General features: G+C 42.6%; 1 protein-coding gene across 1 annotated transcript; it reads left to right on the top strand.

Moving 5' to 3' along the window:
- The first annotated feature begins 243 nt into the window (after nt 1-243).
- On the top strand, nt 244-5,928 carry LOC127302337 (probable protein S-acyltransferase 7). Its single transcript, XM_051332766.2, has 5 exons — nt 244-606; nt 3,057-3,239; nt 4,325-4,624; nt 4,746-4,979; nt 5,075-5,928. Exons 1-5 carry the CDS (start codon nt 520-522, stop codon nt 5,600-5,602), a joined length of 1,332 nt encoding a protein of 443 aa, XP_051188726.1. The 5' UTR covers nt 244-519; the 3' UTR covers nt 5,603-5,928.
- Nucleotides 5,929-16,828: the final 10,900 nt, after the last annotated feature.

Raw genomic sequence — 16,828 nt, 5'->3', positions numbered from 1 at the left:
GCCGCTCACCCACTCGCCGCCACACCCACACCAGTCAGCAGCAGCGTACCACACTACCACGGCTGAAAGAAAAGGTCAAATAATTCCCCCCGCCTTCAACCCCCACCGGTTTCCCAACGGTCCCGCCACCTCGCTGACACCCGGGTCCCACCGGTGGCCGCGGTAGGCAGGCAGCTGCTGCTACGCGCACGCCGCCTTGTCCCCCAAGCCCACCGTACCCATCTCCCTCTCTCGCATCGCGAGCCGCGGCTGCTCTCCTCTCCAACCAAGACTATTCGTTCCCTCCCGCACCCACCCTCCGCTCGCTTCCCCATTTCGCCCCTCGCCGCCGCCTCTTCGCCTCCGCGGGCTGCGCGGGAGGTGCTCCGCTCTCGGCCGCGCTGTGTCTGGGCGCGCTCCGTGCGGCGGGATCTCGGGGTCTGCTGCTGCGCGCGCCGTCGTGACTGCGCTGCTGCTGGGCGGAGTGACGCGGCCTACCGTTTCTCCGGGAGCAGGCGCGGGAGCCTTCGGCGCACGAGGATGTACGCGCCGCAGTCGTCCCGCGGCGCCGCCTCCGCCTCCGCCGCGGACCAGCCTAGGGTTTACCAAGTCTGGCGGGGAAGCAACGTAAGCGCTCTCCCTCCCTCCCTCCCTCCCTCCCTCCCTCGATTCGGCGCCGTGTGCTCGCGTAACAGCGGATCTGGATCTGGCCGTCCCCGCGCGCGCGCGCGACATGATTGGCTGGCTAGCTAGGGGGTTTGCGTGTGGATTTTAGCCTTTTCCGGTGTCGATTCCGTTCCATTGCGCGCGCGGGGAATTAGATGCTGTCCCCTCGGTTCACCTCTTTGCCACCCTGCCCTTCGCTAGGTTTCGAATCCTCGGGGTAGCATACCTGGATGGCGACGAAACTGGGTTGCGTTAAACCCAACTTTATGATGCTCTACTACTTTTCATCAGTCGGGAAATGTTGCTCTTCATAATTGGATAAGTAGTGGAGTACATGTTAGCGTGTCGCGTCTGTGTTGCGCTACGCATATGGAATGTTGGCCGGAATCTTTGGAAATGAGCACTGACTACATGGAGTGTAAAGAGTAGTAGTAGTATAGCTGCAGTGCTTTAAACAACTTGCATGGGAAATATAGTTTGCATCATGTCAAATGCTTTTGTTGGAAACGTTCAACTTGTTGTGGACATGGCTTTGCTCTGGTATGATTGTATGGATCATGATGTGTCATTGTCATCTAGTAGTAGTAGGTCTGTGTGCTTTCTTACGACTGTTTACATTAGTTTCAGAAAATTTGACATCAGAGGTTTATATTTGCAGTGCATTGATAATGCTTGGCGGGGTAAATACTAGTTTAAGTGGGGTTGCAATACTCTTCAGCTGGAGATACGTTTAACTTCCTTTTAATGTGCTTCACATGAAATAACTTGTTTCTTGCTACTGGTAAGAATTCACCTTATCTGCACATAAAATGCACGTGTGTGGTGCTCCCCCTGCACTTGTTTCTTGTCATTTTCTCCTGTATCTACCTCTTGCCTATTATACCGATGCTTTGTACGTATCTCGACTAGCTGATTGGGGTAGTTAACCAGCTTTGATCGGTGATCTATTTAAGTAATCCTTCATTCGTTGCTGCTCCATGGAGCTAATAGATGTTGTCAGTGAGCATTATGAGATTCTATGTATGTAGGCTACGTCACTACGAGTTGCAAGCTCCTGGACAGGTGGAATGCATTACATCCTGCATGGTTGATACATAAAACTGTTGCCAACCACACATTAGCCTTTTTTTGTGTGTGTAATTTCGTGAGCTTGTATAGAATCAGGGCTTTAAGAACATTTGGCATGAGAGGTTTATATTTGCAGTGCATTGATAATGCTTTGCAGGGTAAATACTAGCTTACGTTGGATTGCAGTACTCTCCAGCTGGAGATATGTTTAACTGCCTTTTAATGCGCTTCACATGGAATCTTGCTAGTGTAAATCCACCTTATCTGTACAGAAAATGCACGTGTGTGGTGCCCTCCCTGCACGTGTTATGTGCAGCCCCTGTTTTGCTCGGACACGTGTACTGCCAATAAATTAATGTATATCTGTATTTCATCTATTGAACTAAGTTGACGTAGGCATTTGAACATGGACAAATCCTCATACATCTACCTCTTTCCTATTGTTCTATTCCAGTACCCTTTATTGGTTGATGCTCCACGGCGCTAATGAATATTACTCCCTCCGTTCCTAGATATAAGGTGTATAGTTTTTCGAGAAAAAGTCCATAATACAAGGTCTATTGCATTGCACAACTTGTCTGGACAATTTTTTTAGGGATTTTATTGTGTCCACTTATCTTTTGCAAACTCCTCTATTTTCTCATGTCAATTTTCCAGGTGTAATCCCGCCCAAACCCGGTGTAATTTTTCCTCAACTTGCATTCTTTAATATCCGTGCCAAAAAATGATACACCTTATATCTAGGAATGGAAGGAGTATAAATGAGCCATATGGGCTTCTCTGTATGTAGGCTATGGTGCTTGAGAATAATTTCTTTTTGGTGGCCATGCATTAGCCATGTTTTTTTTATATTTGTATAATTGTCATGGACTTGTAAAGAATCAGGGGTTTAAACTTATTTCTAGGAGGTTAATACTTTTTTCAGCAAAGAATAAAATTATCAAGGAGGGTGTGTGTGTTTGGGAGGCAGCGCTTTTAGAGTTTGCAAATTGCCTTGCGTAGAGAGGTTGCCAAGTTAAGAGTCCTCAGTAATCCTTTATTGAGTCTTGAGGTAACAGGACCCATGTTAAGGATTATAGTGCATGCGCAGGAAGAGGTGTACACGTGCATGTACCGGTATACTTTTTTTAGAACTTTTGGATAGTTGTTTGCTCTCTGGAGCTTATAGTTTTCCCCTGTCTTTATTTTCCATTAGCAGTGGCTAACCTTAATGTGTTGTGCAAACAATACCATATTTCATAGATAACATTCTAATTTGAGTTTAATCGCTTCTTCATTTGCAATTGTCACTTTCACTTTCATCAATTGGTGTTTGTTGATGACAGCTTTGAATGTTCTTTCAGGAGTTTCTTTTGCAAGGGAGGTTCATATTTGGACCAGATGTGAGATCACTGTTTCTCACTATATTCCTCATTCTTGCACCAGTGTTGGTCTTCTGTATATTTGTGGCCAGACATCTAATCAATGACTTTCCTGATAACTGGGGGATTTCAGTTGTGGTTGTAGTGGTTGTCTTCACAGTATATGTAAGTGTTTGTTATTACTTTGTTTCTGTTTATCTGTGATCATTTTAGAGCAATTTTAACCAGCTAGTCTGGAGTTGCGCCGTTCATATTCACATTTACAGCATGCTCCCTTGCATGTCAATCAAGGATTTTTTACACATAACTAATTATTAAATGGATGGAAAACAAATTATTATATACGCGGGATCCCAACTTTCAGGCCTTATTTTGGTTGGTGAAAAATTGTTAGTCCATTCTCTTTTAGATAAAATTTTGCACAAGTCTGTCAGAGGTGACCGTCCATGAATACAAAGATAAGAGTGTCTAAAAATGCAAGGTTATACTGTTACATGTTACATATTCGATAATGAGTATTTTTCAGATTACCTCCTCCTGTCCTTCATCTCCACCCCAGCTCCGTGTACCATGTTTTTTTCTGGCAATTGTACCTCAAGTAGCTGTTGATAACCTAAAAACCGTCTTCAGATTGATATGGGCTCCCTGTTTCTCGGAAATGGTGACCAAGGGAGCCTCACCATTTCCCTTGTGCCATGTTAACTGTACAATTAGGTTTTTTAAATGTCAGTTGCTGGAATGGAAGCTGATCCCAATCATTGATTTATTGGAAGGCATGGTCTGATTATCCGAGTAAAAAACGTACGGAAGATTTTTTTTCAATTAATTTTGAAACAATGGATATAGATGAGCTGCAACTTTTTCTATCTGATCAATTTTTTGTTCAGCGATCAAGGTTTGTCAGTACTCTTTACAGGATTAGTTTACTGATGCTGGATTAGATGAGCCCAAACCATACATTCTGTTAATGTTTCCGTTGATTAACCGCACTCCGAATATGTTTCCGCATTAGTCATGGTTCCTTTTCTGGGCATACCTGTGAAACGCTTGGATCCTTTTAATATAAGCCCAGTATATGTAAGAAAAGAAAGAGAAAATGTTTGCCACTGCTACTCTAAAGATCAAGAAGAGGAACATGATGATTGAATTAAAGGATAAAGCTGATAAATTTTGTTTTAACCTCAGTTCGTATGAATGTGCACTTTTGTAGAGTTCACACTTGTCTGAACCTCCTTTCTTGTGTTTTCCAGGATTTGACCCTGCTGCTTCTTACCTCTGGTAGAGATCCTGGTATAGTGCCTCGTAACACCCATCCCCCTGAACCTGAACCCAGTGATTTGCACAATGACACTGGAAATGGTCAGACTCCACAACAACTACGCTTGCCACGAACGAAGGATGTTTATGTAAATGGAGTCGTTGTAAAGGTCAAGTACTGCGACACCTGCATGCTGTATCGACCACCTCGATGCTCTCACTGCTCTATCTGTAACAACTGTGTGGAGCGTTTTGATCATCACTGTCCTTGGGTTGGTCAATGCATAGGACTGGTAAGTATCTTGATGCCTCACAGCTCAGTATGTCATTTGTTATCTGAATCTGCATGGTGGATTATTTCAATTGCTACGATTAATTATTATTCAATGCTAACTACCTGATTCTCTGGTGCAGCGTAATTATCGTTTCTTCTATATGTTTGTATTCTCAACTACATTACTCTGCCTCTACGTATTTGGCTTCTGTTGGGTGTACATAATCAAGATCAGAGACGCAGAAGATTCATCGATTTGGAAGGCAATGTTGAAGACACCAGCCTCCATGGTTCTGATCATCTACTGCTTCATTTGTGTGTGGTTTGTCGGTGGTCTTTCTGTCTTCCATTTCTACCTGATAAGCACCAACCAGGTTGCTTCCCTTTCCTCTGTTAACACTTGGAAGTAATTGGTGTTCGAAGCATTTTTCCATAACTTGCTAATCACCCAATCTTTTTACCTTTGCAGACTACCTATGAGAACTTTAGGTATCGGTATGACCGACGGGCTAACCCACATAATAGAGGTGTTGTGAACAACTTCCTGGAGACCTTCTGCACTGCTGTCCCTGCTTCTAAGAACAATTTCCGAGCAAGGGTCCCAGTAGAGCAAAGTTTGCAGCAATCACGTGCACCAACTAGAGGTTTCATGAGCCCAAACATGGGCAAACCTGTTGGCGATCTTGAATTGGGCAGGAAGCCAGTATCATGGGACGAACCTCGGTCAGGGGCAGATATTAGAGATTTAGAAGTTGGTATGGGGGGCATATTGGATGAAAAAGAGGGCAGAATAGCCCATGCATCCCCGGACCTGAGCAGAGAAGCCCTTCCGTCTGACCTTATGGAAGGCAGGGCCGGTATGCACTCGAGACGATCAAGCTGGGGTCACAGAAGTGGGACCTCAGAGTCGATGGACAGCATCGCTGTGCAAATGGGAACTGAAGCTACCTGGGGATCGATTAGTAGTGGCCATGGCACAACCAGTGGAACTCATTAGCGAACTGCACTTCCACTTCCTGACACTATTGGGTCTGATCTCAACAGTGAACAACAACCCTGTCTGATCTCCAAATGAAGAACCAGCCTTTGTGTAACTTCGAGCTGGAAGGGCATCAGTTCTTCTGACGTGCTTCCTGTTTGGTGTTTTAAGCAAAGAAAATAACAGAAGAGCTTTAACTCTATGGCCTGGATTATCTATCTGCTTGTATATATTATTATTGGATCAGTCTGTAAGAAAGTGTCCCCTGATTGGTTTGCTGCTTGAATATTTCACGCCTGTAATTTCTTAGCCTCGATTTTAATGTAACTGTTGTTATCCCTCTAGTTTATGGTTGCAATTCTTGGAGTCGTGTAGGCTGCTTCCTTGGAATAATGTTTGCATGGTTGCAGGGTCATGTCTTAACAAAAGCCAGATAGTTCCAGCTATTGTTTAGTCTGGATATCTCATTGGGTATATTATCTCATTCTTTCGTTTGTTCCTCAAGGGGATCCACTGGGTATAGAGATTCCACAGCTCATACAGTGCTGCTACTTTCCAACGCGAAAGGTCAATGCTCTACCGCACTTTCCAGCTCCTGTAGCATGGGTTCCTAGGACCCTGGCAGTTGCTTGGAACTTCGGTGGTGCGAGCTGCGACTTGCTTTGCCCGACCATTGCCAGCGCAATTCTGCAGAGTTTTTGGAACTTTGGATGCCCAGACTGAGAAGAGATCATGGAGTGCTCTGGTATTTTATAGCGGGAAAAATCACTCGACTTGCAGCTTCTTTCGACTGTGTTTGTGGTGCTTTGTCATTTGTCGGCACTTGCTTAGCTCACAAGTTTATTTGTTAGTGGATAGCTACCCTATCAAACCCATTCCAATAATTGGGCAAGTAGTAACATACAGTAGTACTTTTGTTTTTTCTCCTGCAGATAAAGTTCGATGTGAAAAAAAAAAACAGCGGAGAGTTCAGTTGAAGCAAGGACAAGCGATGAAAAATATCTCTGCTCCCTGCCCGGCTGCAGGGTAGAGCAAGCGCAGTTGTAGTGGAGTGTTCTGCTACTACTGTACTGGCCTCCAGCTCGAGCAGCACCACCAGTCTGCAACTAGTCTTACCCTGGAGCAAAAATTGCAAACGGACACCGCATTTCTTTTGTTCACAGGAAAAGCAAATGAGCTTCACTGTGGCACCTAGACTCATCCATCCATCCATCCATCTACCTCTGCAGAACAGACACTTGCGCAGAAAGTAGACGGAAGATACACACATGGATTGACATGGACCATTCGAGCTCTAGCGAGATGGTGGTAGGTGCACCGAGCTCACAAGATAAATCTCCGGACACTTACTTATTTTTTGATAAGAAAACCAAGGTAAAATCTTTGCCTCATCTTATTAAATAAGAAAGGAGTTTACACATTTGATATTACAATCGAGCAAAGAGCTCGAGACCACAAGCCTACTCTTGCGATATTATTGAGCAACGCTCCAAAGAGCCGCCTCTACTTTGATCTTGTCCATAATAGTCAGCGCATGGTAGACGTACTTGTTGCGGAAAATCCTCACATTGCGCTTATTCCAAATCTTCCAAGTGGTGAGCACGATGAAGAGACGCCAAATTTTTCTGCTAGTGCCGTTGGTGTAGATGTCCGATTTCCACCACCCATTTACAAAATTGTAGGTTGCGCAAAGCGATGTTCCAAATCCGCATTGTGCAGCATCATTTGAAGATAAGATGGATCGCGGTTCCATCTTCTTGGTTATAAAGCTTACACCGTCCCGCAATTTGACGTACACACAATGCATATTGTGTGAGTCTGTTTTGCTGCAGCAACGGTGAGCGCAGCAGTTTGCTGTGCTGCAGTTGCGAAGGTACCAGAGCTAGATAGCCTAGATATACGCACTCGCGCCTAGGGCCAGCTTATCATTGTACTGCCCATGTCTTCTTCGCAAGATCGTGGGCTCGTGGCTGGAAGAAGATGAAAGAGAAAACGATCAGGATATTCTTCCTGTTCAGTCGAACTGAGCTCGATCGATCATGGGAGTGGTAGGGCCGGCAGGTCGCTTCAGGGGGATCAGGTAAACGGCTTGGATTTTAGGAAGCACGTGAGGTACTCTCGAGTTATTCCTTGTTAGTGATCGTGTGTACAGTCATGGACATAGTGTACCTTGTAACGTTCATTAGGACCTAGTCTTACGGCATCCCATACCTGGGTTAGTTAGACACGACCTGTACTCTTACAAATATGTACACTGCTGTGAAGGAATGAATCAGTGTTGCATAATCCCTCTCTCTCAATCTTCGTTTGGGTTCTGACATTCCTGACTTGGTGGTTTGCTTCGTGTCAAACTTGAACTATACACCGTACCTTAATTATGACGTAGGTATGTGCTGCCAGCATCAACCATCCATGACGCCATGTCGCCATGCCTCGCACTATATCATTCTGGCTGCGCCTTCAGAGATAGGCAAAGTATTTTTTTTTAAAAAAAATGAAGGCAAAAACTTTGTCTCATTCTATTAATTAAGAAATAGTTTTACAAGCTATAACGAAAGCACCATAAAAGTGAATACAAAACGGATTGCTCTCCCCCTATTATTTCACTCAAACACTTTGCCCTCGCAGAGATCTAAAGCTTCGCATCTTTCTTGATCGTTGGCACTTGCTTGTTGTGAAAAACTCTTGCATTTGTTCCGTTCCAAATCTCCAAAGTTGCTAACAAAGTAAGTGAGCCCATAGCTTTTCGGTTTGGGAGGGGAAAAAGGTCGTCCTACAACACCAATTCTCGAGGTAATAGACCCCAAGACACTCCTTGATGAGACCACATAGCTAATGGTGTAACGGCAATGCGAGAACAAGTGCATCACCATCTCCTTTGTTCTTTGGCACAAAGGGCTTAAGCCACAATTTGACATTCCTCTATTCTCTAGTCTATCCGCCGGCCAAAGACTATTTTGTAGAGCGAGCCGCGCAAAGGACTTAACCTTAGAAGGTGCCTAAATCTTCCAAACCATTTTATTTATGTCGGTAGAAATTGCGCCAAAGAATTGCGCCTTGTAAGCGAAGGCTGCTGAGCATTGACCACTCGTCAAAAGAGTCAAACTGATGCCATCTTCCAAATCCTCGATGAGTTGGAATGTTTGTAGCTTAGACCAAAGCTTCACAAATTGCTCAATGTGGGCAACGGTAAGGTCATCCTTCTTGATTTTCCTTACCCACCCATTTTCATTCAAGGCCTTTTTACATTCCATTTCTTCCTCGAGGAGCTAATGTGTATTAGGGGCACGATGTCTTTTGGCTTCTCACTGTTCAACCAAGGGGATTCCCAAAACAGTGTCTTTTCCCGTTGCTTTTCGTTGCAGTGTAGAATAGGTCCATAGCCTCTTGCGTACATGGGTTTCCTAACCCCGCCCAAATCTTGTTTAGCTGTTTCCACTCTAGCCATAGCCATCTAATCCGTAAGGCTCTAGATTTTTTTCCATACAAAGGATGCCAAGACTGTCCAATTAACTTTGCATTACGCCCCAGCGACCTTGTCCTTAGCCGCCCATAAGAATACCCTCTCTATTTTTTCCATGTTGCCGGTGACCCCCGGTGGTATAAGGAGTGGTGTCAAGTGATAAATTGCTTGGGAGGCAAGAACGGACTTAACAAGAGCGGTACAACCAGCCATGTTGACGTATTTGCCATTCTAGGTTGGAATTTTCATCACCATCTTGTCCTCATTATGTTCAAAGTCAAATCTCCGGATGTGCCCAACTGAGAGAGGAAGCCCATGATACTTCAATGGGAAGGATGCCCACTCCGTCTATAACCCGTCTAAATGTCAGCCAAGTCAACGTTATTGCAATAGATTGGGACAACCACGCTTTTCGAAAGTTGGTGCATAGGCCGATTACTTCGTAACTACTAAGAATGGTTGATAGACTTTGTATGCCATCTTTGATCGGAGCCACAAAAACCGCTGCATCATCACCATAGATCGAGGTTGTCAAATGCCACACCCCTAAATATTGTGAAGCAAACCATGAGAGTCAATGTCAAGGATTTACTGTTGAAAGGACACGGATGTCGCCTAGAGGGGGGGTGAATAGGCGGTTTAAAACTTTTACGAGATGGGCTTAACAAATGCGGAATAAAACTAGCGTTTACTTTGTCAAGCCCAAAGCCTATATACTATGGTTCACCTATGTGCACCAACAACTTATTCTAAGCAAGGGTTCACCTATGTGCACCAACAACTTATGCTAAGCAATAAAAGCAACTTATGTGATACCAATATATATATAACTTCAAGCACGATGGCTATCACAAGGTAAAGTGCATAAGTAAAGAGCTCGGGTATAGAGATAACCGAGGCACGCAGGAGACGATGATTTATCCCGAAGTTCACACTCTTGCGAGTGCTAATCTCCGTTGGAGAGGTGCGGTGGCTTAGTGCTCCCGAACGCCACAAGAGGCTCACCTTGAGGTGTGGTTGCTCGATGCACACCAACGCCACAAAGGCCTCACCCCAAGATGCGGTACTCACACCACACACCGAACGCCACGAAGGCGCCTCACCTAAATCTCCGGTGACCCTCGCCACAAAGGCCTAGGTCACGGTTCCACTAAGGGATTTCCTTCGAGGTGGAAACCGGGCCTTACACAAAGCTTGGGGCACGCATCCACAACTTAATTGAAGGCTCCCAAGAAATCGCCACAAAGGCCTCAAATCCGTCTAGGGTTCCAAGAACCCAAGAGTAACAACTTTCTTGCTTTCACTTCCACGAATCACCGTGGAGAACTCAAACCGATGCACCAAATGCAATGGCAAGAACACCACAAAGATGCTCAAGTACTTCTCTCTCAAATTCCAACAAAGCTACAAAAGCTATTGGGGAATAAGAGAGGAAGAACAAATAGGAGGAGGAACACCAAATTTCTCCAAGATCTAGATCTAGTGGATTCCCCTCACAAAGAGAGGGATTTGATTGGTGAAGATGTAGATCTAGATCCCCTCTATCTTTCTCTCAAATAGATGCAAGATTCATGGGAGGGAGAGGGAGATAGCAAGCTCAAAGAAGGTCAACAATGGAGGCAAAAACGAGCTCAAACGGTTGGGAAACTTTGGGGAAGAAGACCCCCTTAAATAGGGCAAGAGAAATCTGCCCGTTATGCACAAAACTCGTCAAAACCGGAACTTTCGGTCATTTGGGGCGGAACTTCCGCCCCCCGGAAGTTCCGGCCAACTTCCGGGTGAAGTAGGGCGCCCCCGGAATGCTCCCGGTATGTTTTCTGCGTGCAGAATCGTCATTTCCGGAAGTTCACCGGAAGTAGGGCGGAAGTTCCGGCTGCCGGAACTTCCGGCCAAAAAAGGCTTCACGGAAACTTGAATAACTTTTGCATCCGGACTCCGATTTTGATGATTTTGGGCTCGTTTCAAAGCTAGTAACAAGCTCTACAAGATCATGCAGGGAACAATCATAGTCCAGTAAGGTAGGATAGAAATAAATGATGAATGGTTTGACCTATCTAAAAAAGACATGCCGGTAAAACCTCCAACCTCGAAAATGCAACAACTTGAGTTAGGAAACTCGGATTTAGGTGAAACCAATTTTGTTGTAAAGAAGATGTCAAGAGCTACCCCACAAAGAGTGAAAAGCTTAAGAACAAGTGGGTTAGGTTTTTCTATGTATTTTAGAGTGAAACCTCTCAATACGAGAAACCAAGAAAAACTCCAATATCGAAAACGCAACAAGTGATTCATGCGTAATCCGTTTTCGATGAACTAGAGCTTGTCATGAGAATAAGCACAAGCTCTAAAACACCATATGGATAAGATACAAATAACAACCAAGAAGGATAATGCAAGGATGCAAAGGTTTGAGCTCTCCGAAGGATACGATCGAGTTACTCACTCGAGAGCCCTCTTGATAGTACGGCAACTAAACTATAAACCGGTCTCCAACTACATTATGAGACCGGTGAGAAAGAAACCCTATCAAGAGAAAACCTTATACTTGCGCATTCCACTTGAGCTCGATGATGACGATCTTGACCGCAACAAGATGGAACGCCTTTCTTGCTTTTGCTTGCTTGACAAAGTCTTGTAGATTGCTCCCCCATAAACCACCATGGGAGAGCTTCTTCTTCGGCGCAACTTCACATATCCATGATCACCATATGGATGGCAAGAGTCAATCAAAGGATCTCTTCAAGATGGCTCATCTTGAACTTGCATTTCATTTCTTCATGGCAAGCTTCAAGCTTATGATCTCTTCGAGTTGGCTCATCTTGAACTTGCACTTCATTTCGTTGATGTCTTGAAGTTAACCTTGAGAGCTCACTTCATCTTCATCTTTAAGACATACTTGACACTTGATCTTCTTCATTTGCTTCTTATTGCAATCTTGAGCTTCAAGCTTATGATCTCTTCGAGTTAGCTCATCTTGAACTTGCACTTCATTTCGTTGATGTCTTGAAGTTAACCTTGAGAGCTCACTTCATCTTCATCTTCCTCTTCAAGACATACTTGACACTTGTTCTTCTTCATTTGGTTCTTATTGCAATCTGTTCAAGCATTGCCTATGGACAACTCCTACAAATATAACTCAATGCAAACATTAGTCCATAGGGATTGTCATTAATTACCAAAACCACACATGGGGGCTCCATGCACTTTCAATCTCCCCCATTTTGGTAATTGATGACAATCTCTTTGAGAGGGTTTATATAAGAAATTTAAGTAACAAACAAGTTCAATATATAGAGCAAACTCCCCCATAATATATGCATGTGTGAATGATCTTGACTTTCATTGCATATATTGGCATTCAAAGCCTAGTGGAGTTTCCTCTAAATATTCAACTATGCAAAGCAACAAGATGCAATGCAATAAAGGCACATGCTTAAGCACAAAGCAAAGACATAACCAAATTCCCTTAAACCCTCCAAACTTCTCCCCCATTGGCACCAATTGCCAAAATGGGTGAAAAATTTAGAAGGCCAATATAGTGAGAGTTCCTCCATAGCGTGTGCATTTCTCATAATTTAAGTGGAATCAAGTGCACGTATCCAATAAAGAATATTCGGAAGGAATCACACCATAGATAGGATCAAAGATTGCAAAAAAGATAACAGAGTCAAGAAGCTTCAACAAATGAAGCAAGCAATCAAATGAACCACAAAGGAGATACCAAAAGAAAGATAAATATTATGATAAGATCAAGAAGATTTCTCTACATAATATGAGGAAGCTCCCCAAGGTTTGTGCACAAAACTAGACAATTTGCATTGGAGTATAAAGTGCACAAACATGGAATCATCACTCCCATAATATCATTCAAAACAAAAGATAACAAGTGAATCAAGCTCTAATGATCACCACAAAATAGTGCCTTAAATAAAATGAGGAAGCTCCCCAAGGTACATGTATAAATTAAAATGTTGCATTTGAATACAGTATGCATAACATGGAATCCTCACTCCCTCAGTACCATTTAAAGCACAAACATTTGCAATAGATCATATATAGAAAATTAAGCTTAACACTTGCAACAAACAAATGGTTGAGCAACAAGTAAGAGGCACCATAATAAAAGGCTCAACCACGAGGATATGTGGGCATGACAAAGCATATTATAGGACTATTACAAGGATGAGAAAATAGCATCATCATAGTCTTCAATGAATTATATTGCTTAGCATGACCAATCAACACGCAACAAAAATAAGATATCAAATGGACATGTATCATCTCTTATGTGTATAAGTTTCTCTAAGTGGGCAATATCACAAAGATATTTATCCACAAAGAAACATGCACACACAACATAGATACACAAGAAATATAGCATGATATCCAAGAAGAAGTCATGCAACATACCAATAAGGATTTTTTGCTTAATAGCATGGCCAAAGGCTCAATTTTATCTTATTGTACATTCATGAACTTCAACCACAAACATCTCAAATACATCACAAATATCAACAAGGGATAGAAGATAGTTGGGATGCATTTGAGAAAGGCAACAAGTATCACAAACGAGGATACCAAAAGAAATAACTAAATTTGCACTTTCATCTATATTGTACACGTGAGAGCCTTGAGGAATTGATATGCAATAAAATTGCTAGATAGGCATAGTTGGGATGGATGAATCATGAGCATGATTTAAAATACTTCCCAACAAATGCACTCATCTCAAATTACTCATATTCACAATAAAGAGGTTTCATAAAAACTTTTGCAAGAAGCACAATATTTGCATATCAAGAGATTCATGCCAAGATGCAACCATAAGGTTGGATACAAGAAAAGTATGCATGAGAAGATACATGTTACCAAGATAGCATTCGTGTGGATGTTGTAGATATGTGTTCGCTGACCATCCTAGCTTGCCTCAAGTTACCATTGAGTCACCACTTCAAGAGTGAGACAAGCATCCAATGCATATCCATTGTACCTAACACAAAGGTAAGTACAAAATGGTCCCCAAACTAATTGGGTCCAAAGTAGTTAGACACACTACAACATATAGGACAAACTCCACAATTCTATGTGCATATAGGTATGAAATTGAATTTCATGCACATCTTAGCCAAATTAGGATTTGATGGAGTTTACCCTATATATTGGATCAAAGAAAGTAACACATGCCATAAGATATACATATATTAAATATGCATGCACAATACTTTCAAGAACCAAAGGAAGATACAATTTGGACAAAACACCAAATAAATCAAGAGACAATGGTTGCCCAAATTATATCAAAGAATCAAATCAACACAAGATTGACTCCAAAGACTTATCTCATTATAAGAAGCTAATTAAGCCTAAGCACAAAGGAATGAGATAACCAACTCCCAAGAGAGCAAGGTTCCAACAAATAAACCAAACCCTCGACACTTCTTATGATGGTACAAAGTACCAAAAAGAAAATTGTATATCTCCCAAAACCAAATTTTTGATAATGATCAAGAGATGTTAAGCATTCTAACAAATATATAAGAGCTACCAAATATTAGTGCATTATCTAGGATTTTTCATATGAATACAAAATGCACAAACTAGGATCATCACGCTACCTATATCTACTAAAATGCTAAGAAAGTTTGAATAGTCAAATTAGATCCATAAGATGCAAGGAAGACACATGAGAGTCAAAGAAAAACAAATTCATGGCAATAAATAAGGCAATTTGAAAACAAGAGCCAATGTAGATATGATCAATAAATATCTACCTCATCATTGATTACCACTTGTCCTAGGACAAGAGGTATTAGGAAATATTTCTCGGTGGTAGTTTGTAAATATACATAAGATCATATTTACAACGAATAAAGCATATGATAAAAGATAAGAGTTAACCATTGATGACCCACAAGTATAGGGGGTGTATCGTAGTATTTTCGATAAGTAAGAGTGTCGAACCCAACGAGGAGCAGAAGGTGTTGACAAGCAGTTTCGATGTAGGATTCACTGTAAATGCTCACAGACAAGTATTCAGGGGGTTTTGATGTAGCAGATGAATAAAGTACGAGTAAGTAAAATGCGAGAGAAATAATTGCAGCGAGTGGCCCAATCCTTTTTAGCACAAAGGACAAGCCGGTTTGTTTACTTATAATGACCAAACGTTCTTGAGGACACACGGGAATTTAGTCTAGTGCTTTCGATTTATATAGCTGATTAATCTTCATTGTTTTGATAAGTGTTGTGTGGGTGAACCTATGCTAATGCACCACCCTTCCTAGGACTAATACATACTTGTGATTATACCCCTTGCAAGCATCCGCAACTACAAGAAAGTAATTAAGATAAATCTAACCACAGCCTTAAACTCTGAGATCCTGCTATCCCTCCTGCATCGATATACCCCAACGGGGGTTTAGGTTTCTGTCACTCCGGCAACCCCGCAATTGGCAAACGAATACAAGATGTATTCCCCTAGGCCCATATAAAGGTGAAGTATCATGTAGTCGACGTTCACATGACACCACTAGAAGAATAACACCACAACTTAAATATCATAACATTGAATATTACTCAACCATAATTCACTACTAACATTTAGACTTCACCCATGTCCTCAAGAACTAAACGAACTACTCACAAGACATCATATGGAACATGATCAGTGGTAATATGATGATGAATAACAATCTGAACATAAACCTTGGTTCAATGGTTTCACTCAATAGCATCAATAACAAGTAGAAATCAATACCGGGAGAGTTTCCCCTATCAAACAATCAAGATCCAACCCTAATTGTTACAGCGGTGACGAGGTGCAGCGGTGGAGACGGCGGTGATGATGATGGAGATGATGGTGATGATGATGGAGATGATGTCCAGCTCGATGATGGTGACGATGGCGTCGATTTCCCCCTCCGGGAGGGAATTTCCCCGGCAGATTTCAGCCTGCCGGAGAGCTCTTTTCTCTCTGGTGTTTTCCGCCCCGCAGAGGCGGCTATGACTCTTCGCGACTATCCTCTGGAGCTTAGGTTTTCGGGACGAAGAAGTACGCGAAGGAGAGGAGGCCAGAGGGGGCTGTGGGCCCCCTCCTCACATGGCGGCGCGGCCAGGGCAGGGCCTGCGCCGGCCTATGAGGGGGGCCCATGGCGGCCCTCCTCGGCTCCTCCTTTTGGCTCTCTTCGTCTTCTAGAAAAATAGGATTTTTCATATAATTTTCGTCAATTGTTAATCTTCCGAAATATTGCATTCTGACGGCGCTTTTTCCAGCAGAATCCTGGCTCCGGTGCGCGATCTTCCAATAATCATGAAACATGCAAAATAGATGAAATAACATAAGTATCACCTCTAAATATGAAATATATCAATGAATAACAGCAAATTATGATATAAAATAGTGATGCAAAATGGACGTATCAACTCCCCCCAAGCTTAGACTTCGCTTGTCCCCAAGCGAAACTGAACTCGGTAAACAGGACCACATGTTTATGGAGTTAAGAGTCGATAAATAAAATACGGACAAGAAGCATCATGTTAATTCACACAAGACATTCTAGTGAACAACTTCCTCATATAATTCAACTTGAAACAAGTAGAAGGTAATCACAAATAAAAGTGCATAAGAAATCATAATTGGTGATGGCAAACTTCGTTCTTGGTCAGAGAACAATTAATAGATTATGTTAAAGCTTATATGGCACAACTTGCATACTCAATCATAATAATCTCTCATAATCATTGATAACTTTCAAAGCTATATTCATTCAGATAAAACTTGTACTAAA

The sequence above is a fragment of the Lolium perenne genome, chromosome 5 (assembly GCF_019359855.2).
Source record: "Lolium perenne isolate Kyuss_39 chromosome 5, Kyuss_2.0, whole genome shotgun sequence".
Taxonomy (NCBI): Eukaryota; Viridiplantae; Streptophyta; class Magnoliopsida; order Poales; family Poaceae; genus Lolium; species Lolium perenne.
The sequence above is the reverse complement of the archived record's forward strand: the minus strand, read 5'-3'. Positions and strand labels throughout refer to the sequence as shown.

Coding starts and splice junctions, on each gene's coding strand:
- LOC127302337 (XM_051332766.2), top strand. CDS start 520: ATGTACGCGCCGCAGTCGTCCCGCGGCGCCGCCTCCGCCTCCGCCGCG. Junction 3,240..4,324: donor TGGTTGTCTTCACAGTATAT/GTAAGTGTTTGT, acceptor TGTGTTTTCCAG/GATTTGACCCTGCTGCTTCT. Junction 4,625..4,745: donor TTGGTCAATGCATAGGACTG/GTAAGTATCTTG, acceptor TCTCTGGTGCAG/CGTAATTATCGTTTCTTCTA.